The following is a 24,941-nucleotide window of genomic DNA, read 5'->3' on the forward strand; positions in this document are numbered from 1 at the left end:
TTTTTTTTCTTTTAAGGAACGAAATTGTGCTACGATAGGTCTGTTCCTTGTGGCAGAAAAACGACCTATCCTGTTGTCATATGAAAGAGGCATGCGGCGCAGAGAAGAAGAGGACGATGTGCACGAACGGCACGAGCCCTCGAGGCGCGTGACCCGAGCCGTGATCGAGGGTGAAGGGGTGCTGAACTGGCATTGTCGACGTGGCTCTGGGCCAGGAAGGTTGTAGCGGCAGCACCGCACTGGCGACGGGAGCCATGGAGGTTCGTTTTAAGTCCGTGACGCCGGCAGTCCAGGGTGTGGCCGTCGACCTCGGCGACATTCGAGCGAGGCTCCTTGGACCTGCTTCAGCCTCTCACGGCAGTGCCGGGCACTCCAAGAAGGATCCCCCTTCAAAGGCAGACGAGCATCGGCACTTGAGCAAGGCGCCGGACGGAAGCAGCGGCCGAACCCGTCGCTAGGCCTAACCCGCCGGGCGCCTCTGCCACGTCACCGACGGCGACCGGGACACGGGCGTCTACCAAGGTGACGACATCGTCAGGATCTTCGGGAGTAGCAACTCCGGAAGAGACGTGACTTGGACGAGGATCCACATGAGTCAGCGTCAAAAAACGTGAGAACACAACGCCTCCTAAAAAATGGGCAAGTTTGCACTCGGTCGTGCAAAGCTTAGGCACAGCGAAACTGTCGATCCTCAAGTCTTACTGGCTGCTACTGCTAGGTATTAATTTGGTTGCTGCTAGGTCTTAACTTGGTTTAAATTAACTACGCATGTAGGAACATATTCTTGAGCGATCATTTTCGGAGATACTTTCCCTTTCGCGATATTTCGCGTGACTAGCGCTGGACGCATCGTCGCCTACGAGCGACAGCGTTTCTGGTATGCCACAAACTCGGGCATGCTAACCAAGGTTGGCACAATGCCAAGAACGCCGTTGCTTGCCTACGCCGAACGCGTTGGAGGCTAGCCGATCGATATTAATCCGCCAGCTTTTTTAAAAATGGGAAGCATTCTTGCCGTCGGCTCTGTCCGTCCCTCCCGCGTCCCACACCCCCACAGCTAATGCGCGTCCCCTCCCCCTCTCTCTCCTCTCCTACGCTCCCCGCCATTTCTCCTCTAGGAATCCTGTACGGAGCGGCGCCCGCGTCCCACACCCCCACAGCGCATGCGCGTCCCCTCCCCCTCTGCTCTCCTACGCTGCCCCCTTTCTCTCCTCTAGGAATCCTCTACGGAGCGGCGCCCGCGTGCCACAACCCCACAGCGTATGCGCGTCCCCTCCCCCTCTCTCCTCTCCTACGCTCCCCCCTTTCTCTCTAAGAATCCGGAGCGGCGCGCACGACAGGCGGTGCGACAGCTGCATACTCCGCTGGGGCCACCACGGTAGTTCCGCGGTATGAAAATGACGGAGCGCGCGCGCCTCATTCTCTCTCCTGTGCAGCGCCGCGATGAGCGCTCGGGCCGCTGCCGCGAAACCATCTCCCGCTCAAGCTAACCATCTCCCTGCAGCTTCGCATCCACACATGGTTCCCTTTAGCGGGAGATGCAGTAATTTTTTTCTCTTGGCTCAGCGCGCCGCGGAGTGAAATGAGCCGGGGGTCGGGAAGGGAGGGAGCAGGCGAGGAGGAGACCACATGCAGCGACGAACCACAAATTACGGGTGGCTTAAACAGCTTTGCTGTAAAAAAACTATGCCTGGAACATGAGCCGCGAACTCGCTGCCCTACCCTTGGATTTTTCTCTCCCCCTCCGGTACGGTGGAGAGCGCCTCTGGCAGTCGCTCCTTGTAAACCGAGCAGACACCTTGCCGACCGCGCGTTGTCACCGCTGCTATATGCATACGACACTCAAGTGGTTTCTTTATTGCTTTTGTGAGATCATGCGAGTCACCTAACGAGGCTTTTTGTCGCTGGTCAGTTTGTTTTAGTACAAAAATTTGCTGCAGAGCTGCAGGTAGGTTTCCGTGCAGCGTCGGCGGTGCTGAAACCTAGGCCACCGAGAGCTCGCGCTCTCAGCTACGCCAATGGTGTCACGTGACCAGGCAGTATGGTGGCGAGCGCTCTCGCACGGCACCTCGTCACAACACATGGCAGGGAAAAAGCGATGTTCCAGGCATAGTTCTTCTAGGAGGCGTGGGAGAACACTCCACTCAAGCAGCGACGCAGCCAGAGTGGGGCTAGAGTTGTCCGACTGTTAAGATTGTGGGGATTAAGACTTGATAGGACAGCTTAATTAGCTTATAGTTTTGTATACCGTTGAGAGCAGCTTGTATATTTTATTCAAATTTTGTCGATCATTCTCGGTTGTTTTTTAGTGGGGCTTCTTACTTTTCGTTTGATATCATTAAATCTTGTGTGCTGTGCCGTCGTCTCTTAGTCCATCTCCTCAACATCCGCGCCCCCGAGATTCGCGACACCTGTGAGCGCATTGAATATCCGCCACCTGGACACCCAAATGATCTGCAGAAACTGACAGCACTTGACGCTCAGAATCTTCCCAAGTCTCGCTCAATGTGTCCCTTAAGTGGTAAAAAACCAAGTTGTTTCCGCATGACCTATTTTCAGTCGTCTTGGCGCCTTACGACTTATTCCGAATGTGTTGCTGACGAAGAGTTCTCAGATTTGAGTTCGGGCAAATCACCTCCTAACTGTTTTAATTAAATTATTGGGTTTATGTGCCAAAATCACGATCTGATTATGAGGCACGCCGTAGTGGGGGACTCCGGAAAATTTCGACCACCTGGGGTTCTTCAACATACCTAAATCTAAGTACATGGGTGTTTTTGCATTTCACCCCCATCGAAATGCGGCCACCGGGGCCAGGATTCGATCCTGCGACCTTGTGCTTAGCAGCCCAACACCATAGCGACTAAGCAACCACGGCGGGTTCCTAACTGTTTTAACCTACCATCGTGTTCAATCGGAAATTGTTTTCCGATTTCGTGTTCAATCGGGAAGTGTTTTGAATGCTGTAAGTGCCATAAGCTTATTGTCAGCGGCCTTCTGGTTAGCTTTGATGTCCTTCAGTGCCTCAAGCACTTTATTCTGAATCTCATATATTTTCGGCAGTGAGCCGAAAAACTGCCTTAAGGAGCTTTTGTTCCTGTTCTGCAGTGAACCGTCCAGGATTTATCTTGACGTCACGAGACAACAAGCGCCACATCACGATGGACAGAACCGCCCCACATTTCTCTGGCTTAAAGAGCGAGACACCGTAAGTATCCCATCCCCATGACATGTAGCACCGAAACCCAGAGGCGGCTAGCGGAGAAGGTGCTTATATAGCTCGTGATCACATGACACACATAGTTGCCAGGTTGGCTTATTCAATATCTGGTTGATATCCAGAAAGGCGGCAGTCAAATCCAATGCAGCGAGATACCGCTGGCAGCCTGGTAATGCCGGGCACTGTCCAATGTAGCGTGGTTCGTTGATCCAAGCAGGCTTAAAATGCGTGTCGCACGAGGCGATTAGCGCTTGCAAAATGTGAAGAGTGAGAGACCGTATGTATTCTGTCCTCATGACAGCACTGAAACGCTAACATTTCTAACAGTGCGCCTGAGGTTCACTAGGTGACAGCATCGCGCAGGTGCAGAAACACCGGCAAAGGCAATGTTTATAGATTATAGGTAAAGTGTTTATAAAGGTTGGGTACAGGAACAGTGTAAAAATGGCCGTCGAGGCACAGCATTCTCTTATTCGATTTCTGCATAGTGAAGCTGTGAAGTCTATTGAAATTCATCGCAGAATGAAGGTCCAGTATGGTGACGCATGTGTCAGTGGCAAGTCTGTGAATGGAGTCACTAATTCACAAACAGTGCGACGTTCGCGACCAGGTCAGGCACACCCCGCTGTGACTCCATAAAGTATTGCAGCCGTGGAAGCCATCGTGATGGGAAAACTGCCAAATGACGCTAGATGACATTGCATATCAAATGTAAACATCAGTCATGGTTCAGCATACCACACTACGCATGATGTGCTCGGATTTCACAATGTGTCACGTCATCACGTCTTCCCACACGGTCATCAGCAGGGAAGGTTATCCTGACCTTCATTTAGGACAAAAAAGGCGTCTTGAAGCACTACACGTTGCGAGGGAGTACTATCACTAGTGACTCATGCTCTGACCTCCTAAAATATTATAATCGGCCTGCAATCACATCGAGACACTGTGGATTGCTGTCTACAGGTGTTCTGTTGCAACATTCTATACGGCCCGTGCAACAGACATGGAAGTTTGAAGCCATGCATTTTCGAGGCCACACGCAGGCTGCACAGTGCTAGATGGCGCCGAGTGTTCTTAACTAAGCGAGGAAGAGGAGTCCCGCTGCAGTACGCGCCTCATACATCTCGTTTCGACGGTGGCAATACGTTGTCGCTATATTGATTCAATGTTAACGCGTTGCCGTCAGCAGACATAATGAGATGGGTTCTGCCGAAATTTTTCCAAAGAAAAGAACAAGTCATGTCACAGTGATGTGTGCTTAACCTGTCTTGCTTCTTTCTGAATGCAGGGCCCAAGCGACTGAACAAATATGTGAAAGGGTGAGGATTTGGTCCGGCGTGGGCATCGCTTACAAGGCAACGCGCTGCCGCCTGGAACATACTTATAACCACATCGCCAACCTGCTGGATCAGATGTTCGACTGGGAGGTCAGACGGAAAGAACGCCTCCTTAGAAACATCCAAGAATGATGAAATCGGGTACAAGTACAGTCCTTTCAGCTCTCGGATGACATGCCTGTGGTAAGTTTTGACAGTTTTCCTGCTTCCTGAAGGAACACAATAGAGGAAGGCATTTAAGAATCCTGCATTGTATGTTTAATTGCTTTGGCATAAAAATGTTCATTTCTAGATGGGAAAAATCTTTAAGGTACATTAAGTAAACTTTAAGGTAGATTAGTCCAGTATTGCAAATTTCAGTTGTTTATACTTAACCTGTCTTGCGCCAAAGACATGTAGTCCAAACTTTTTGCAAAAGTTTGCTTTATATAGAATGAAATGTATTTCTTCATGAAGTTTAATGAAGGAATTCTTGTGTTTTACATGCCAAAAACACAATTTGATTATGAGGCACGGCTCAGTAGGGGACTCCGGTATAATTTTGACCGCTAGCGGATCTTTAATGTGCCCCCAGTGCATGGGACATGGGCGTTTTTGCATCTCACCTCCATCAGAATGTGGCCGCCGTGGCTGGGATTTGATCCCACAACCTCGTGCTTAGCAGCGCAACACCATAGCCGCTAAGCCACCGCGGCCGGTCTTCATTAAGTTGAGGGAGTGCTGACTAGATTTTTGTTTCAATTTTTTTTGCATTAAATATACGTCCAAGCACTCCAAACACTAAAAAAAAATCAAAGCCCCTTTCTGAAAGTAAGATGGTTGAACGCGAAGCTTTCTCCCATGCAGACTGAATCAGTCAAAGTCCAGAGCCAACTACCACGCAACGAACCCAAGAAATGTGTGATTTGATTGCTTGTTAAGGGTTGTATTTTTTGAATGTTTAAGTTGAATGAAGACACATTTAGTTAAGTTGCATAGCCTTTAATTTAGATCATGTAGTCGTTGATTACACGCACACACTCACACTTTCACGGACGACTCTACACTTGCCTTGAGATTGCTGTGGTAGACAGACAGAGGCTCTGCCCTTGCTGATGCACGGGATCGGCCTTACGGGCACGATCGTGCTCGCGCTTACGTTCGCATACAGCAGCCTCTTCTGCCGTGCACTGCACCCGCGGCCTCCCATGGGAACGGCCAGGAATGCATTGTGTTACGCGCGTAATGCAATGCAGATATATACAGTTCGTCTGGGTAGCGTGGCAGTGCAGTTCCCATTGTTCTTATCGGTACAACTGCGAATGTAAACAGTAATGTTCTACGATACGTATGTCGTTCGCCGTTACTCTATTGTGTGCGCAGATATGCAGATAGTTCTATTGTGTAAGTTGGCTTTCCTGCAGTGCGTTTTAGGCGCTAACGGACGAATCAGTGAGACATAGAAAGTGTCGCTTTAAAATGTAATGACAACTGTCAGAATGCAGTAAATAATTTACTTTAATAGTTGTTGTCTCATCGAAGCAGTTTCAGTACATGTACATGACAGTCCGCAGCATATTGCACGATGACTACTATTCACACATTAGAGTGCTTTCGAAACATTGTACTGCCAAGTTGTAGTGACGGCGAAGAACACAGCAGCGAAACTGTGAATTACAGAATCATGGGTGGGAAAGGTCTAATTTTTCCGGTGGGGGCTAGGGCCTGACCAGCTTCCCCCCCGCCACACGGGCGCGTACACACACACACACACACACACACTTTAAATGAGTATTTACAAGGCCTCATAGTAGGAGACAGTTCAATTTCACAGCCCGAGTCCCCTCGCAATTATATTGACACTCCAGGCAAATTTTTGCTGTCGTCATCGCCGTGATGTTATGTATAAAGTTCAAAAGCCATATGAATGAGTGACCCATAATACACTTTGGGTGCGAGAAAAAGCACACATAACAGTGAGCTGAAAGGGATGGCAGCTTGATGGGCATTATCTTCCCATGTGCTCAATATTCGGGTTAGTTGGAGGTGGCGTGATCAAACACACGCTTGGGAAGGAGAGCGTGCGTCTTCTCTAGCCCTGCCGTAGCCGTGAATGACTGTGTGCGGCTGATGCTTACGCGGCCCGCATGCAGTTACTTATTGTTGGTAATCATTGTTGCGGTGCAATGATAAAGGGCAAACAGGGATGGCTGCTAACTTCATGCGCGCTGTCTTCTTCCTTGCGGGCTGTCTTTCCGTGCCCCTAGTACTGCAGAATGCGCAGTGAATGCGCAGTTAGTGCCTAGAATATATCCTTTATATTCTAGGCACTGTAGCGTAGTCTAAGAGACAGGGGTAATTGGAGATCGCTGAAGAGGCTGTGTTGGTAGTGGACATAAAATATAGGCAGATGATGATTATGAATGTAATTTTCGGAGATGCGGTGAATCGCCCGGCCGTACAAACCATTTGCCCCGCTGCGTCTGTGCATTACACTGAGTGTTATTTTAATTAGTAAGTAAATGTTTACTACAATTTATGTGGCCCATTTAACTAACGTAAAGACTCATGTAAGGGCCGCACTTTTTTGTTGCGATTTTGGCCAGCCTTACATGGGACCGGGCCATCTGATCTAACTTTTCCAACTACGAGTAAGAAATCCGCCGTAAACCTCCCTAATAATGTTGTAAATTATTAGTTTTTTTTCAATGGAGTCGTTAGCACTGCCTACTGGAAAGAGAAGCAGTACTAAGACGCATATCATTCCCGTGCATTTCATACGCTGTTGATAAAAGGCAGTCTTTTAGCAGTGTATAGTGTTGGGAAGTTTGCTTTGTGTGTAACTTGTGTAAAGAATGTGTGGGGGCTACTGAGCAATCATGCTTGACTATAGATGATTTCATTGGATGTGATGAAAGCTTGAAATGCTGTTCAACAAATGGGGGCATGTGGAAAGGTGGCTTGAAACAATCGTGGGTATGACTGGTGTTGGCAGTAACAGAGCTAAGGAATCAGACTCTCAAAGCCTGGGGCTGATAGGGACACCTACAGAGAAACACAAATCAGTTCACACTGTAATATATAAAAACTACTATACTCATTAATTTCGCATTAAAAGGTTGGTTACTAGAAGAAAAAATGAAGGCGAATGAAAATGAAACTTCTATTTCTTGAATATTACGAAGAACTGTCAGTGCGACATCAGATTTCAAAATCTGTTCTTCTATTTGGATCGTTGCACAGTAAATGTTTTCAACTTGCCCAAGAGGTCAAGATACCATCCATCTTTGCTGATAAGAAGCCAACTAGGCCTGAGCAGACTACTTCAAAATCCATGATGTTGGGGCGAGCTAGTATAGAAATTTAATGTTGGGCTATTAGGCCTCTTTTCAGGATAAGAGTAATTTTCTTTGCTTTGTGGAAGGGTAATTTACTAGTATAGCTCAACTTGTCTGTTTAGTGGCCCATTAAGTTGTAAGCCGCTATTGAGGGGTCCTGGCTGTGCCAACATGGCACCTTGAAGCTGCCACTAAAACCTTCCTGTGTGTTATGTGTGTGTGTTCCTGGCCTTATGTGTTAACTGTCATGCATGGGCTTCTATCTTGCACTTGCAGGGTCTGCTGAAGCAGCTTGAAGAGGCAAGGCACCAGGAACTTGCTGCCCTGCTGGACAAGCTGGCCTCACTCATGCCACAATGGCTGCGGTACGTTGCCCAGTTCCTTTCGGGTCCTTTTAGAACAAAGCTGTTGTCCCCCCCCCCCCCCAAAAAAAAAAAAAATAAACAAACGTGGATGACAAAAGGGCAGCATCTGAAATACGTCCACACCTTCCTAAGGGCTACAGCATAGCCTTTGCTGTTTGTATCAGGGCAACAGAAGTGGTTGGTCTGTTATCCATGAGTGCAAATGGAACATATCAATCCCCTTATTTCAAGAAGGCTCTCCTGCATCCTCCCTAGTCTAACTATAGTGTATTAGTGTTTGATGTCAAAAGAACTCTCATAGGAAAGGTCCATTAGTCCGTCTGTGTTACCTCAGTTGTTGAGGTAACACAGACTTTTGAGAAAAAAACTGTTCTTTAAAATATGTCTGTCGTGTTAGCATCTGCACTGTCGGAGCATATTAATTCAATTGCTTTTGGGGTGTGACGGACAGACGGACTCAACACAGACGATACAATCATGGACAGCATGACAATTTTGGTTTGATGGTGAAGTTCACCAAGGTAATAGAACTTCAGCAAATAATTTATTTCGCATGAAATAAATTATTTTGCATGAAATAAATTATTTTGCAGCAAGTAATTTATTTTGCAATTTCAAGAAAGCACCTCACATTTTATTTGGAGCCTTTTTTTATTTTTTTGACGGACTAAAACACCCGCTACTTTGTGGGGAAGTTGACCCATGTTTACAGGCAGGGCTCTGAACTTGTTTGACCCCGAACCATGGAAAATGCATGCATCACTTCTACTACAGAATAAAAATTGGATACGCCAAAGCATTTTGTCAACTCATCAATCTTTAATCTATTTGGTCAATTTTTAGTATATTTCTGCTTTAACTGTAGTATTTTCTACATAAGGGGGGGGGTTGCGACATCTGAACACCTGTGGTTAGATGTGATTCGGTGATTCTGATGAACAAAGAGCATTTTTCTTAGTGTCCAACGACGAGCATTATGTGAAATTGCAGGCAGGCTTACAAAAATGCTGACAAGTGATGCCGTCGTGTCTGTCCTATAACTGATGTCTGGACATGTTGCTGACTGTTTCATTGTTGTCATGCCTCGGCAGCTCAGGACCAAGCTCGTTGAATACAAGGTACGGAAACAACAATGCCTTAGGGAGTTTGCCGCTCAAGTCAAGGACGAGCTGATCAACTGGTACACGAAGTGCTGTGTACCGAAGAGACAAGTTTACTTCGACGACAATGATGACTCTGAAGGTGTGTGCTGTTCTTTGCATGTGGGGTTTTATGCAAAGCTGCACAAAGGAGGTGGTTCTCATTGCTACTGGTTACGGATATCCTTTACTCTAGAGATTCTCAAATTGGGTTCCGAAGAATCCAGGAGTTCTGCAAATTACATATTAGGCTACCACAAATTGTTGAAACAAATTCGACTATATGTTTTTGCCTCATTCACTTCCACAATTTATCAACTTAGAGTTATCTCCGTATCAAGTCCAAGTGCGGTAAGATCACGCCTCACGAGTCGGTTACTTTAGGTGCGAGTGAAAGCGTGTGAAGGTGAACGAAGAAAGATGGTGGCTTGATGCGAGCGGTCCTCCTACTTGCCTAAGTTGGAGATTGCAGTGCCGGGGTGAGCATACCATACCGTGGTGTGAAGAGTGGCCTTATGGAAATGATAGTTAACCTGCTTATAACGAACCTCCATATAATGAATTCCTGGATATAACTCAGTTTTTCTATTCCCCGCCGTTACTCCATAGAAGCACATATATTTGAGACCTCTACGTAACGAAGTGGCAGCGGGAGACCCCCTTGAAATAACGAATTTTCCCCGCCGACAACCTAGAGTTTTCGCCCCAAATTTTGTCATTTTTGCGCGAGCAGCAACCGGAAGCACCTTCTTCACTGCGACGGAATGCGAAGCGAGCGCACATGTGCGTGCGTGCGAGCATGTGCGAGACGGGCCTGCATCCCTCGACCCGGTGATCTTGCCGCTGCGGGTGTGACCTTTCCCCCTCCATTCATTCAAACCTGATCCTGCCGCTTGCTGCAGCTGGCCTAGCCTGCCAAGACGGCACTCCTTTTACAATTGATGTTGCCGACGCGAATGGCAGACGCTGTGACACATCACACTCGATGAGCACGGACACGCGCTGTCAAACGCTGGCGGCGTGTGGAAGTGCCACTGCAGAAGCCAGTGAAGTGACCTTCGTGCTGTTGTCTATCGCTTCAACGCAAACTGAGCGCTGATAACACACAGCACGCAAAAAGCTACGAGCCGCCAACGCACCTACAGTGCCTAGACTCTGCCCCAATGCAGATCGCTTTCAAGATACGGCCCGGGCAACTGCGCAGTATGCAGTTGATGCCAGAGTACAGTACAACGCCACCCACTATCCCTCCCCCCCTTGCTCCCTCACTGGTGCCTCAAGCGCAACGGAAGGCGCGCTTCCTCCCTGCTCTTCTTTCTTGCACGTGCGAGATTTAGACACGGTCTTCAGATCCACTCGCACGTTTTCACTCGCACATACAGCATACGGCGCGCGGCGAGTGCGTTATCGCCCTTGGACTCTATAAGGAACACCTATGAGCCAAAACCAAATTTAGGGCCACATCGCGTCATAGACACCATCTTTAGATACCAAATACGGATCTCGAGGGCCATACTTTTGCTGGCGGAAACCGAAAATATGTCATAGTTGTTGCCCTCGGCTCTTTGGGTGGCCTATGCCATCGTCAAGCCACCAAGCCAAGCGACATGAAAAGACAAAATGGCCGCTCGGGCCGGCGCGGGGTGGTAGTTCGCAACGTATGATGCGGGAACGGACCTGATGTCACAGTTGTGACGTAACAGCGGGTTTACCAATGCATTGGGTTCTATGGGAGCTGTGCCGGGACCGGCTGAAAACGATGGAACAGCCGGGAAAACGCAGCACCCTGGAACGTAACAGCGGCGTTCTACTGTAACACTATATGACGCTACGACGCCATCGTGATGCTCGCTCTTCGTTTCCAATGCTTCGCGCTTGCGCAAAACGACACGCGTCCATGCATCCAGTACCTGGTGTAACATTCCAAGGATCAGTGCTTTGACGAAAACGGAAAATGGGTGTGCGTTAGAATTGAGTAAATACGGTAAGCGTTTATTTTTCAAATTTTCGTGCAGAACCTGCATATAACGAAATCCTCTTTATAACGAAGTTTTTCGGGAATTTGTCAATTTCGTTATATCCAGGTTTAACTGTAGTATTCTTAAACCATCAAAGGCTCACTGCTGATTTTCTGTTTCACATCGCACACATTTAAGGTGCAACTACTCCGTTGGTGCAACACTGGCGTCTGTAGTCTTCGTCACGCCAGCATTGCGAGACACCCAATAGATACCAGGCTACTGTTTCCGCTGCACACCAGAAGTTGCCTCGCGCGCTGCTTCACGCCAGCATTTTGCCCCCGGGTATTTTCCTACACTATCCGAGCAGCTTCGGACGGGCTATTCTTGCTATTGCTTTCGAAAGTGCACCCTTGAGGCGCAACAGCACAATTCTAAAGTGCGTGTGGATACCCTCCGCCACAGTGCTGAGTTATGTAACGTTTTAGACATTGTAGATTCTTACATCCATTACGTTCCTCATAAGGAGCGTCTCCTAGCATATACACAAACCATATCCATGCAAACACGAATATATAGCCGACAATAGTGTTAGCAATCATTTCTAGTCATCATAATTTATCAGCCGGGCTAGCCCTGTGGCTATGGCATTTCACTGCTGAGCTACACTTTGAGGGTTTGATCCCGGCAGTGGAGGTCGCTGTTCAACAGAGGTAAAGTTAACATCAAACCTTGTGCACTTGAATTCATGTGCACGTTAACGAACCCTAGGGGGTCAAATTTATTATGGAGTCCTCCACAACTGCGGCCCTCATAATGCGATTGCAGTTTTGGCGCGAAAAATCTCAGGAAGTAATTATCAAAATTTTCGTCCAACCTCAATGCCTAGGCAGCCATATGTGTTCACGGTTCATCGAATAGATAAATATGCGCAGTGCCACTAGCACATTTAATTTTTTTATTCTGGGAATATGTGCAAGTCCACAAGGCTGTTGACTAAGACAGCAGTGAATTTCAATTTTTCAAGCTGCCATGTCGCAGGCTTGCTGATCCATAGCCTTGCCACCCTTCTTTTTTTTCTCTTAGGATTTGGTGGAAAGAATGGAGACTTATCTTGTTGCAGACAAGTCGTGTCATGTGCTGGGGCACACAGCGTATGTGCCTAATTTTGTAGTTCTTGACCATGGTGCATGCGAGAGAGATATGCAAAAGCGGACTTTACAGGACGTATTGATACAGCCCAGGCTGGCCACATCAGAAAACACAGGGGATTCCGCATTGTCGTCTGCTGACCTTGCACATTGTAACTAGGATTTCCTCAAGGATGAGGAAGCTATCTCGGTTGCGGTCTAATCTTTACCTACTCTTGATGGAGGCTGGATGTGAAGTCCTTTACCAATGGAGCATGGTTGGCACTCGCCCACCGGCACCAACTACTACTTGTGTTGTTTATGTCTGAAATGCCTTTTGTTCATGTTAGCCTTGTGCCTTTGCAGGTGTCAGTGAAGAACACCAGGCAAGACAGGAGCGAGCAGCACAGATTTTTATGCCAACAAGGCTATCATCGCCAAGCCAGTGCGCCATGAGGCTCTGTGGGGCTTCATGGCGCGCTGGAGAAGCTTGCCGGACCCAGCTCGCCTGATGAACCGAGGTAGGTGGCTCCTTCTTGAGGGCAGGGAGAGATGGATGGTGCAGGCTGAGCTCAATAAGGTGTGTGCCTGCTGCTGGGAGTATTGGGTATCGTTTACAAGGTACACATTGAACTGCTCATTTATTGGATGAACAGAAATATATTGTCAGGAAGGAAGCGTGCACACCGCGTCTCGAACAAGTACAACACTTTATTCTCTCTCCTCGGCTAGAGTGACCTCCTCGGCCTCCCCACCACTCCTTCTCCGTCCTCACGATGTCGCTCCGTCCAGTGGCGCCATCTCTCGGCTCCGTATCGGTGATGATGTCGCTCTGTCCAGTGGCGCCATCTCTTGGCCTTGCGGTGGTTGTCTCCGCCACGCAGTCCTTACACGTCTCCCCCCCGTAGAACGTGAACCCGTCGCAGGCATGTCCAGTCGAGGTTCATAATACGCGGTCAGCTGGTCAGCATGGGCTATCCCGCGATGGCGCCCTGTCATTGGGTCTGTCAGCATGAAGTTGTTAGCACCGACATTCCTTGTAATCCTATAAGGACCTGAACGTCTTGGTGCAAGCTTCGATGATACGCCTGTTGCTGCATTACTTAAAGTATGGCTGTCCGGGAGAACAAGATCGCCTGGTTTCAGGGTAACTGGCCGCCTGCGGTGGTCGTAATATGTCTTTTGTTTTGCCTGAGCGGCAGTTTGCTGTCTGTGAGTAAATTCAAAGGCCTGGGCAAGGCACTGGCGAACTTCTTCGGAAAAGGCATGGTAAGCCGTGGCAGGCGGTTCAACGTTGTCCTTGGTGCCAGGTGGTTCCCATGGAGTGCGCAGCTCTCGACCATAACACAGGAAGGCAGGCGTGTAGCCTTTCGCAACACTCTCTGCAGTGCGGAGAGCAAAGGCAATTTCGGGGATGTGAGAGTCCCACTCCCTGTGGTTTGTGCAGTAGGCCCGGAGGCATTCCTTAAGTGTACCGTTATGGCGTTCTACCATCTGTCCAGCGGGGCGGTAAGGCACGGTATGACGGTCTTTTATGCCCCATTGCTTCAGGAGGCTCTTCCAAAGCGTACTGACAAATGGGAGCCTGTTGTCGCTGGAAATTGCTACTGGTACTCCATGCCGACAGAAGACTTGCCGCATACAATCAACAATGTTTTGGCTGGTAGCTGCTCTTAGAGGAAACAATTCAATGAACTTTGTGAACTTGTCAACCACCACCAGCAGGTACTGGTGGCGCTGTGGTGTGAGTGGTAACGGTCCAAAGACATCTACACTAAGTTCCTCCATCAGTGCAGTGGCCCACTGGCTGCTCATAAGGCCCGCTGGCTTTTGGCGATTTGCCTTGGAGAGCTGGCAAACTTTGCAGCATCTGACATATTTACATACATCTGCTCGCATACCCAGCCATACGAAACGAGAAGAGACCCCCGCTGCAATGTCTTGAAAAAACCCGCATGTGCACTCGTGGGGTGGCCATGCGCCATTTTCAGCACCAGAGTCCGCAAGGTTTTTGGTAGCCAAGGCACCTTTTGGTTCCTTCTGTGCTGAACGAGCAACCCAGTAGACTCCAGTTCTGTTGAAGCAGCCAAGTCCCTAATTAGGCGTGATTGTGGGTCGTTCTCTGGGAGCGTTGTACCTTGCATGACGCTTTTCAGCTTGGCGAACAGTGGATCCTGACCTTGCTCCTCAATCAGGCATTCTATATCGTTGAGGAGAGTCACATCGTCTGTGAGACAGGGGGGCAACTGTCTCGAACGTAATGTGTTGCTCAGGCTCTTGAACGGTAATCGGGAACAGAGTTTCCGGTAGAGTCTGGCTTGGGTTGTCTGGACAGTTCAAAGGGGCTCTGCTAAGGGCATCTGCTGGAATGTTGGCAAGTCCTCTCCTGTGTTTGATCTTGCAGTTAAGGCCTTGCAGCCTAAGAACCCACTGCTTGACTTTTGGTGAGGCTTGATTTGTTTGAAACATCCATGAGAGAGAAGAATGGTCACAATGGATTTCGAGTTCCGTGAATTCGAGGTAAGGTCTGAATTTATCAACTGCCCAGACCACTGCCAGGCACTCCCATTCCTGAACAGTGTACTGTTTTTCTGCCTCCGTGAGGACCCTGCTTATGAATGACACGGGTCTGAGTTCCTCAGGGCTTGCCTGGAGTAGCACAGCAGCTATTCCGATACCACTGGCATCTGTTTCCACCACAAAGGGCTGGTTGAGGTCAGGCAGGTTCACCACGGCATCATTGGCCAAGGACTGCTTCATACTCTGGAATGCACACTCTTGCTGGTTGGTCCACTGCCAGGGTGCATCTTTCTTCAAAAGGCTGGTGAGGGGGTGGGCTGTGAGAAAATCGAGGTATGGAAGCTTCGATAATACCCCGCCAGGCCAAGGAAAGCTTGCAGTTGTTTGACTGTTGCTAGTCGAGGGTAGTGCAACGCAGCAAGCACTTTGTCTTTGTCAGGTCTACACTGCCCAGGTGAAATATGTCCAAGGAACCTGAGTGAGTGGTGGCAGAGTTGGATTTTGTCTGGGTTGATGGTGAGGCCTGCGGCTCTGATGCGCTCGAGTACACATTGGATGTGTTCCACGGGGTTGTCCAGAGTGTCTGAATACACCAGGACGTTGTCCAGGAATGCCATTGTGAATTTATGATTTATACCATCCAAAACTCTGTCCATCAACGTTTGGAAGGTTGCTGGCCCACCTGCCACTCCGAAGGGCATCCTAGTGAATTCAAAGGTGCCCTGGTGGCAGATAAATGCGGTTTTAGGGATATCCTGTTGGCACACTGGGATTTGGAAAAAGACTTGTGACAGATCAAAACTTGAAAACCATTGTGCCTGACCCAGCTGTGCCAACAGCCAGTCGGTCCTGGGCATAGGGTAAACAGGCACCCTTGTTCGGCTATTCAGTGGCCGATAATCAATGGCGAGGCGGAAGCCACCACTTTTTTGCGACCAAAACAGGAGCACTCGTCCACTGACTGGTACTCGGGCGTATGAGCTCCTGTTCTAGGAGGTCATGGATGCAATTATCCATAATGGCCTGTTTTTTGGCATTGATGGGGCGAAGCTTGCAATGTACAGGTAGGCTGTCCCCAGTGTCAATTCGATGTTCAGCAATTGTCGTGCGCCCAGGGGTAGTTGTAATAATTGGGCTGAAAGTGCCGAGCACCTGCACCAGACGTGGATCAACATTCATCTGAGCCACAAAGCTAGCAGGGTCATTGGCGGTTGAGACCTCAGAGCTGACCATAGGCTCAGGTTGCTCAGCGAAGATTGGTTGCTCGGTAAAGATTGCTTGCAGGTCATATGATTCTAGCTCCCCCTTAACCTGCTGCTCTCCTTTGACGAAGGGTACCATGCGCTGCGGTTCCGTCCCAATTGTCCAACCTCCCAGTGCAATATGGAGCGATATTCCAGTCACTGTCAGGAAGTCCCTCCCGAGTACAATGTCCTTACAGAGGTCAGGCACACACAGGAACCGCTGGCGGCGGGAGCCTGCCGCCCAGTGGATCTTGCATCGGAGCGAGGACGTAGATTGAGACCAGCCCGTGGCCAGGCGGAGTGTGCGTACCTCTCTTTTGTGACTGGCTCCTGTGGCTTCAGCGGCCGCCATCGCTTGTTGTCCCAGAAGGCTGACGCTGGATGCCGTGTCCACGAGGGCCTGGAATGTCCTTGCTCCGATGCGGATGTCGAGAAGGGGTTCCTTTCTGCCAGCAGTGGCCGCAACCTGGAGCGCGCTGTCGTAGGTGCCCGCCGGCGTAGCATCTACCAATGGATGTTTCCCGAGTACTGATTCTCTGGGCATTCGGCCCGCACGTGCCCCAGTTGATGGCACTGAAAACACCTGGGCGGCGCATTTTGCCTACCCGTGGCGCATTGGCGGGCAACATGGCCGATCCCTCTGCAGCGCTGGCAGTGGACTTGTTGTGTGTTGGGCTGCTGCCAACGAGCGGCCGGTTGCGAAGTGTAGGCGATTGGCTGCGTCAGTGTAGGGAGGGTGGGGGCTGGATGAATTCTATCACGAAGATAGGACGGTTGTACCACCGCGGGGTGTAGTGGCCAGTGGTACGGTGGAGACATTGTCGCTGACGTTAGTGGTGCCCACCGGTGGCAGCTGCTGACATGGGCCGCGGTCTGAGAGCGTTAGCGACTGCCCTGTGTGGTTGGAATGCCAAATCCTTTGCGACCTGATTTGTTGGTGGTGGCGGCGGTTTGTACTGCCATCGCCGCCACGCTCTTTCCATCAATCCGTCCGCCTCCGTCGCGAGCTCCCTCAGAGTGGTAAAGGTTGACCCTTCTGCGAGGTCTTGTAGCTGCGGGTGCATTTGGCGGAGAACCCGTTGGACTTTTTCCTCTTCCGGTACGGTTTCACCGATGCGGTCATAGTATGCCGATATGACATACATGAACTCCTTCAGGTTCTCCTCTGGGTGCTGGGTGCGTTGTTGAAGCTCTTCCTTCAGGCGGCGCTTCGAGTCGATTGAAGCGAACTCCGCACGGAACGCTTGTGTGAACTCTTCCCACGTGGCGAAAACGCCGACAAAGCTTAGCGCTGCCCTCCAAGGCGGCCGGCACCACGTTACTAAGCCTGGCTGAGTCGATACCAGACACGAGGCAAAAGTTCTCCAAACGTTCGAGGAACACCTCCGGCGACTGTAGGTCGTTGAATCCCGTGAACTTCGGCGGCTCTGATGTCCCGTATGGCGTGCAAGTCACGGCAGGTGGCTGCGACACAGCCACCGGCACCCCTAGGCCTACCGGCGTGGTAGTCACGGTGGCGGTCATCACTCAATGCCGCAGCAGGGAGGCGACCTGTTCCCGCTGGATGGGCGATCCGTCTGTCTGGTTGACGAGGTACTGCACTACTTCCTCCGGAACATTCACGCTATCCATTTCCAATCCCGGACGAGCCCCCACTTGTCAGGAAGGAAGCGTGCACACCGCGTCTCGAACAAGTACAACACTTTATTCTCTCTCCTCGGCTAGAGTGACCTCCTCGGCCTCCCCACCACTCCTTCTCCGTCTGTCTGGTTGACGAGGTACTGCACTACTTCCTCCGGAACATTCACGCTATCCATTTCCAATCCCGGACGAGCCCCCACTTGTCAGGAAGGAAGCGTGCACACCGCGTCTCGAACAAGTACAACACTTTATTCTCTCTCCTCAGCTAGAGTGACCTCCTCGGCCTCCCCACCACTCCTTCTCCGTCCTCACGATGTCGCTCCGTCCAGTGGCACCATCTCTCGCTCCGTATCGGTGATGATGATGTCGCTCTGTCCGGTGGCGCCATCTCTCGGCCTTGCGGTGGTTGTCTCCGCCACACAGTCCTTACAATATATACGAGTCTAATAGGCTGACAGCAAGGAAGGTAACCAATGTCATTAAAGCAACTAAGGCATTGAATTTATTAGGAATCAAACAAAACTTTTACAATCTAAATATTTCATTTTAAAATGCAATTATTGCCGTATTTTTGTGCATATAAGACACACCAAAGATTCAAATAATTTGACATGGCAGTAAAGTCGGGGTGCAGGTTATATGCAAATTTCGCCTTAAAAGTGTTGCTTCACACCTCAAAGCCCCAATTCTCTGCCATTTAATGTTTTGTTATCTCCTAAATATAAAAAATAAGGTACCCAACCATCTCCCTACTTCTGCATGTGTAAGCTTGCTTCTCCCCTCTTTCATCGTTGCCTATTCTACTCCCCTTTAACAGTTGCCATTTTGCGTTTAGTAGATAGGGAATACTGATCACGACTCCCCAAACTAGAACTCTGATCACGATAAGCTGCGCTCAGCGCCTAACCTCGCACAGCAGGATTATGAAGGAATAGCTATATTCACACGGCGGAGAAGATCGCCATTTGAATTTGCGGATAGCGTATCGCATTATAATCCGTCACCCGTTGTCGAGCGAAGTGCTTCGAGATACGGCAGATAGCGAAATCACGGTTGGGATTTGCGGCTGAGACGTGTTTGCTCCGTCATCGTTGCCTATTCGAGGGCTTTTCCGACTGCGTTGTGAAGTTATGTGATTCACCTCACATGACACGTGGCTGATTCCTCAGTGATCAATGACATACGCGGGCAGAAACTTTGAGGTTAAAAAAGAAGCTTGTGAACGAGTCAAGGACCGCACAAAGAGCGATGGAACGAAAAATGTTAGGCCTAACGTTAAGGACGGGAAGAGAGTGGTGTGGTTCAACAAGGCCGAGATAAAGAGCACCGGCTACATCGTGATGCATGGCTGGACTAATTGTTGGCGACCAGCTCAGTGGCTAAAAAATAATGGGGATGTGCACGTGGAGTCAGTTGTGCCTCAGATGAAGACTCGCGCCACGGCCGCGCTGCCTGGGAAGTCGCGAGGCCTTCGCTGCTACAAGCGCTAATCAGTGCGTCAAAGGCTCACTGCTGATTTTCTGTTTCACGCCGCACACATTTAAGGTGCAACTGCAACACTGGCGTGTGTAGTCTTCGTCACGCCAGCATTGCGACACACCCAATAGCTACCAGGCCACTGTTTCTGCTGCACACCAGAAGTTGCCTTGCGCACTGTGTCACGCCAGCTTGTCACCCTCGGGTATTTTCATACACTGTCCGAGCAGCTTCGGACGGGCTATTCTTGCGATTGCTTTCAATACTGCACCCTCCAGGCGCAACAGCAATTTTTCCAAAGTGTGTGTTGATACCCTATGTCATAGTTTTAGACGTTGTAGATTCTTTGGCCTACATAACATTCCTAATAAGGAGCGTCGCCTAGCGTAATATAAACAAACCATATCCCTGCAAACACGGATATAGCCGACAATAGTGTTAGCTAGCAGTCCTAATCATCATAACTTAACCGGCCGGGCTAGCCCTGTGTCTATGGCATTTCACTGCTGAGCTACACTTTAGTGTTTGATCCCGGCAGTGGGGGTTGCTGTTCAACGGAAGTAAAGTTAACATCAAACCTTGTGCACTTGAATTCATGTGCACGTTAATGAACCCCAGGGGGTCAAATTTATTATGGAGTCCTCCACAACTGCGGCCCTCATAATGCGATTGCAGTTTTGGCGCGAAAAATCCCAGGAAGTAATTATCTAAATTTTCGTCCAACCTCAATGCCTGGGCAGCCATATGTGTTCACGGTTCGTCCAATATATAAATATGCGCAGTGCCACTAGCACATTTAATTTTTTTTCTTCTTGGAATATGTGCAAGTCCACAAGGCTGTTGACTAAGACAGCAGTGAATTTCAATTTTTCAAGCTGGCATGTCGCAGGCTTGCTGATCCATAGCCTTGCCACCCATTCTTTTTTTTCTCTTAGGATTTGGTGGAAAGAATGGACTTATCTTGTTGCAGACAAGTCGTGTCATGTGCTGGGGCACACAGCGCAGGTGCCTAATTTTGTAGTTCTTGACCATGGTGCATGTGAGAGAGATATGGAAAAGCATACGTTACAGGAGGTAATGGTGCAGCCCAGGCTGGCCACATCAGAAAACACAGGGGATTCCGCATTGTCGTCTGCTGACCTTGCACCTTGTAACTAGGATTTCCTCAAGGATTAGGAAGCTATCTCGGTTGCGGTCTAAAATTTACCTACTCTTGATGGAGGCTGGATATGAAGTGCTTTACCAATGGAGCATGGTTGGCACTCACTCACTGGCACCAACTACTACTTGTGTTGTTTATGTCTGAAATGCCTTTTGTTCATGTTAGCCTTATGCCTTTGCAGGTGTCAGTGAAAAACACCAGGCAAGACAGGAGCGAACAGCATAGATTTATGCCGACAACAAGGCTATCATCGCCAAGCCAGCGCGCCGTGAGGCCTTGTGGGGCTTCATGGCGCGCTGGAGAAGCTTGCCGCGGACCCAGCTCGACTGATGAACCGAGGTAGGTGGCTCGTTCTTGAGGGCAGGGAGAGATGGATGGTGCAGGCTGAGCTCATTAAGGTGTGTGCCTGCTGCGGGGGGTATTGGGTATCGTTTACGAGGTACACATTGAACTGCTCATTTATTGGATGAACAGAAATATATATACGAGACTAATAGGCCGACAGCAAGGAAGGTAACCAATGTCATTAAAGCAACTAAGGGATTGAATTTATTAGGAATCAAAGAAAACTTTTACAATCTAAATACAGTGAACTCTCGTTAAGACGAACTCGGTTAAGAAGAATTCTCGCTTATGACGAACAACATGGGATCGATTGTTTGGTTTTTCATAGACTCAATGCAAAAAAAATCCGCTTAAGAAGAACCATCTCAGACGCACTCTTCGGTTAAGATGAACTTTCAAACTGAACGCCGCCGCCTCGCGGCCCTGCGCAGGCTTGGTAGGGCATTCATGCGACAAGCGGGAAAGGGAAAATAACAAAAGGAACTTCCCCTGACAGAACGGCACGCGAGAGAAGCGAGAAAAAGCACCCGCGCATGGGAATGCGGAGCCAGCAGTAAAGCAAACAAAACCACAACAAAAGGAGCCAAGAGAGAGAGCGAGGGGGAATCTACACCGGGCCGACCGGTTTGGAGTCGTCGTTGCCGCGATCCGCATGCTTCGCTCGAAGGCGTGCGCGCATCGCACATCGCGGGCAGAGAGAAAAACCCCGAGAGCAGGAAAGGAGAAAAACAAGGCAAAAAAAAAAGAAAAAAAAGCGGAGTGACTGCTGTCTACATGAGCATGTGGACTCTCTCTACAACGCGCGGACCACGTGACCACCGCGGCCACCGCACCGCGCCACCGCCGCGTCCCGTCCGTCCCGTCCTTCGTTCCCTCATTCTCTTTGTTGCCTCGACAGCGATCGGCTGCGAACTGTGTCTCGCTCGCACGCTTTCTTTTCTTTGCCTCGTTGCAAGGGCTAGTATGTCTGCTAAGGCAAGTGTTCAGCGCAAGCCCATCACGCTTGCAAAGAAGGCCGAGATATTGTCTGATGTAAAAGCCGGCAAAGCCTCGAAAACTGAGATTGCACGGAAGTATGGAATTGCAAAGAGCACGTTGGCAGGAATCATTAAGAACGAGGCACGAGTAACCGCCGCGTTCAACGATGGCGAGTTTGCGCCGAAACGGAAGAAGATGCGAACTGCGGCAAACAAGGGTTTAGAAGATGTTCTCCTGGCTTGGATCCAGCGAGCTAGAAGTGCAAATCTGCCTGTCAACGGTGTTGTACTGAAAGCAAAGGCAGAAGAAGTTGCCCTCCGGATGAACTTAAAATTCTCGTGTAGTGACGGGTGGCTTGACCGTTTCCGCAAAAGGCACGGGCTGGTTTTTCGGTCGATCGTCGGTGAGTCCGCCGCCGTTGATGAAGCGACATGCAACGACTGGAGGCTAATGAAGCTCAAGGATCTTCTACGGGAATATAACCCCAGGGACATATACAACGTGGACGAGACTGCCGTTTTTTATCAGATGCTCCCGCAGAAGACGCTCGCGCTTGCTGGTGACAGCTGCACAGGGGGCAAGCACAGCAAAGTCAGGATTACCGTCCTCGTTGGCGCCAACATGACCGGAACTGACAAACTGAAGCTTTTTGTTATTGGCAAGTCGAAGTCCCCGCGTTGCTTCAAGAATATCAAAACGCTTCCGGTGACGTACACGGCCAACGCCAAGTCGTGGATGACTCGGTCACTGTTTGAGCAGTGGCTGCGAGATATGGACCGCCGTTTCGTAAAAGAAAAAAGGCGTGTCCTGTTTCTTGTCGACAACTGCCCTGGTCATGGGCAAGTCGCCGGACTTGAAGCCATTCGTGTGGAGTTTCTGCCCGCGAATACAACGGCGAAGCTCCAGCCCATGGACCAGGGAGTGATCAGCAGTCTCAAGAGGCACTACCGCCGATCACTTCTCCAAAGGATGTTGCTCTGCTTGGAGAGCAATAAGCAGTACGTGGTGGACCTTCTGGCTGCTGTGCATTTGCTGAGCAATGCATGGAGCCAAGTAACTGAAACGACATTTGCGAATTCATTCCGCCATGCGGGATTTGTCGCTCCAGACGATGACAGCGCACCTGACAGTCCAACCCAGGATTGCGGCAGTGACAACGAGGAGGAGGCTGCATTGCTTTCTTCACTAGGGAGCAAAGGCGTCGTCGTGGACATGAGCACCTACGTCAGCGTCGACGAGGATGTGGAAACGTGTAGGGCAGACACAATTGACTCCATCATCGAAGAAGTGCTTGAGGTGTCTTCTGAAGGCTGCTCTGATGACGACGAGGACGATGCTAATCCAAGGCCCGTGCCTGTGTCCTGCGAGGCAGCAGATGCCTACTTGAACTCGCTGGTGATTTTTTTTCAGCAGCACGAGGGTACAGAAGGATTTTTAAAGTCCTTAGGGGAAATGGCATCGTTTGTGTCTGCTCGCCAATTTGCCACGAAGCGGCAAGCATCCATCACGGACTGGCTGAAGCCCAGCAACAGTTCAAATTGAGGGTGGTTTTCAGTAAGGTGAGCTCGAATAAATGTTTTTTGTTATTTTCTCCCGTTGTAAGTCTCCTTCATTTACCGTGTTGAAGTAGGATGTTTAGGTGCATGTGGTTATGTTGCCATTTATTTTTTCGAGGCCACTTCGGTTGAGACGAACTTCTGATAAAACGAACAAATTTTCGCGGTCCCTTCGAGTTCGTCTTAACGGGAGTTCACTGTATTTCATTTTAAAATGCAATTTTTGTTGTATTTTTGTGCATATGAGAGACACTAAAAATGCAAAAAATTTGGCATGGCAGTAAAGTCGGGGTGCAGGTTATATGCAAATTTCGCCCTAAAAGTATTGCTTCACACCTTGAGGCAAAATTCTAAATATAAAAAGTAAGGTACCCCACCCTCTCCCTACCCTTGCATGTGTAAGCTTGCTTCTCCCCTCTTTCATTGTTGCCCATTCTCCTCCCCTTTAACAGTTGCCATTTTGCGTTTAGTAGATAAGGAATACTGATCGCGACTCCCCAAACTAGAACTCTGATCACGATAAGCTGCGCTCAGCGCCTGGCCTAGCACAGCAGAATCTGAAGGAATAGCTATATTCAAAAGGCAGAGAAGATTGCCATTTGAACTTGCGGATAGCGTATCGCACTATAATCCATCACCCGTTGTCGTGGTGCTTCCTCAGTGCGCGAGAAGTGCTTCGAGATACGGCGGATAGCGAAATCACTGTTGGGATTTGCGGCTGAGACGTGTTTGCTTCGTCATCGTTGCCTATTCGAGGGCTTTTCCAACTGCGTTGTGAAGTAATGTGATTCTCCTCGCATGACACGTGGCTGATTCTTGAGTGATCACTGACATATGCGGGCAGAAACTTTGAGGTTAACAAAGAAGCTTGTGAACAAGTCAAGGACCGCACAAAGAGCGATGGAACGAAAAATGTTAGGCCTAATGTTAAGGACGGGAAGAGAGTGGTGTGGTTCAACAAAGCCGAGATAAAGAGCACCGGCTACATCGTGATGCATGGCTGGACTATTTGTTGGCGACCAGCTCAGTGGCTAAAAAATAATGGGGATGTGCACGTGGTAGTCAGTTGCGCCTCAGATGAAGACTCGTGCCGCAGCTGCGCTGCGAGGGAAGTTGCAAGGCTTTTGCCACTACAAGCGCTAATGAGTGCATCAAACGCTCGCTGCTGATTTTCTGTTTCACGCCGCACACATTTAAGGTGCAACTGCAACACTGGCGTCTGTAGTCTTCGTTACGCCAGCATTGCGACACACCCAATATTGTCACGGGTATAAACTATTTACAGAAGTGTATTTACAGGAGATAGACAGCAGCTGAGAACACAGAGAGGCTGTTGCCACTTCGTCCTCTTCTCCTTCGTCGACCTTGTCTGTTTTCCTCACCGTAACACAACCCCCGGCGGAAAAAGCACCGTCCCGGTGCTTCAGATGGGGCCATCGGGAAGGGCATAATAGGGCTTAAGCCGAGAGACGTGTACGATGTCGGGTGATGTGGAACCGGTTGGCACGACGGATGTCACTGGGATGATCTCATAGGTGACATTGGTCACT

At 49.5% G+C, this 24,941-nt stretch overlaps 2 protein-coding genes and 1 long non-coding RNA gene across 3 annotated transcripts in view; 2 read left to right on the plus strand and 1 right to left on the minus strand.

Moving 5' to 3' along the window:
* LOC119437635 (60S ribosomal protein L34-like) overlaps nucleotides 1-24,941 on the minus strand; it is a 262,305-nt gene that overhangs the window by 64,725 nt on the left and 172,639 nt on the right. The gene's annotated exons all lie outside the window — the stretch shown is intronic.
* LOC125942566 (uncharacterized) lies at nucleotides 118-12,895 on the plus strand. The gene is made up of 6 exons (XR_007465220.1): nucleotides 118-610; nucleotides 3,109-3,208; nucleotides 4,512-4,743; nucleotides 8,154-8,242; nucleotides 9,334-9,484; nucleotides 12,836-12,895. It is a non-coding gene; the product is annotated as an uncharacterized LOC125942566 (long non-coding RNA).
* LOC119447743 (tigger transposable element-derived protein 4-like) lies at nucleotides 21,821-23,377 on the plus strand. The gene has a single exon (XM_037711508.1). It carries the CDS (start codon nucleotides 21,821-21,823, stop codon nucleotides 23,375-23,377), a length of 1,557 nt encoding a protein of 518 aa, XP_037567436.1.

The sequence above is a fragment of the Dermacentor silvarum genome, chromosome 1, assembly GCF_013339745.2.
Source record: "Dermacentor silvarum isolate Dsil-2018 chromosome 1, BIME_Dsil_1.4, whole genome shotgun sequence".
Lineage (NCBI taxonomy): Eukaryota > Metazoa > Arthropoda > Arachnida > Ixodida > Ixodidae > Dermacentor > Dermacentor silvarum.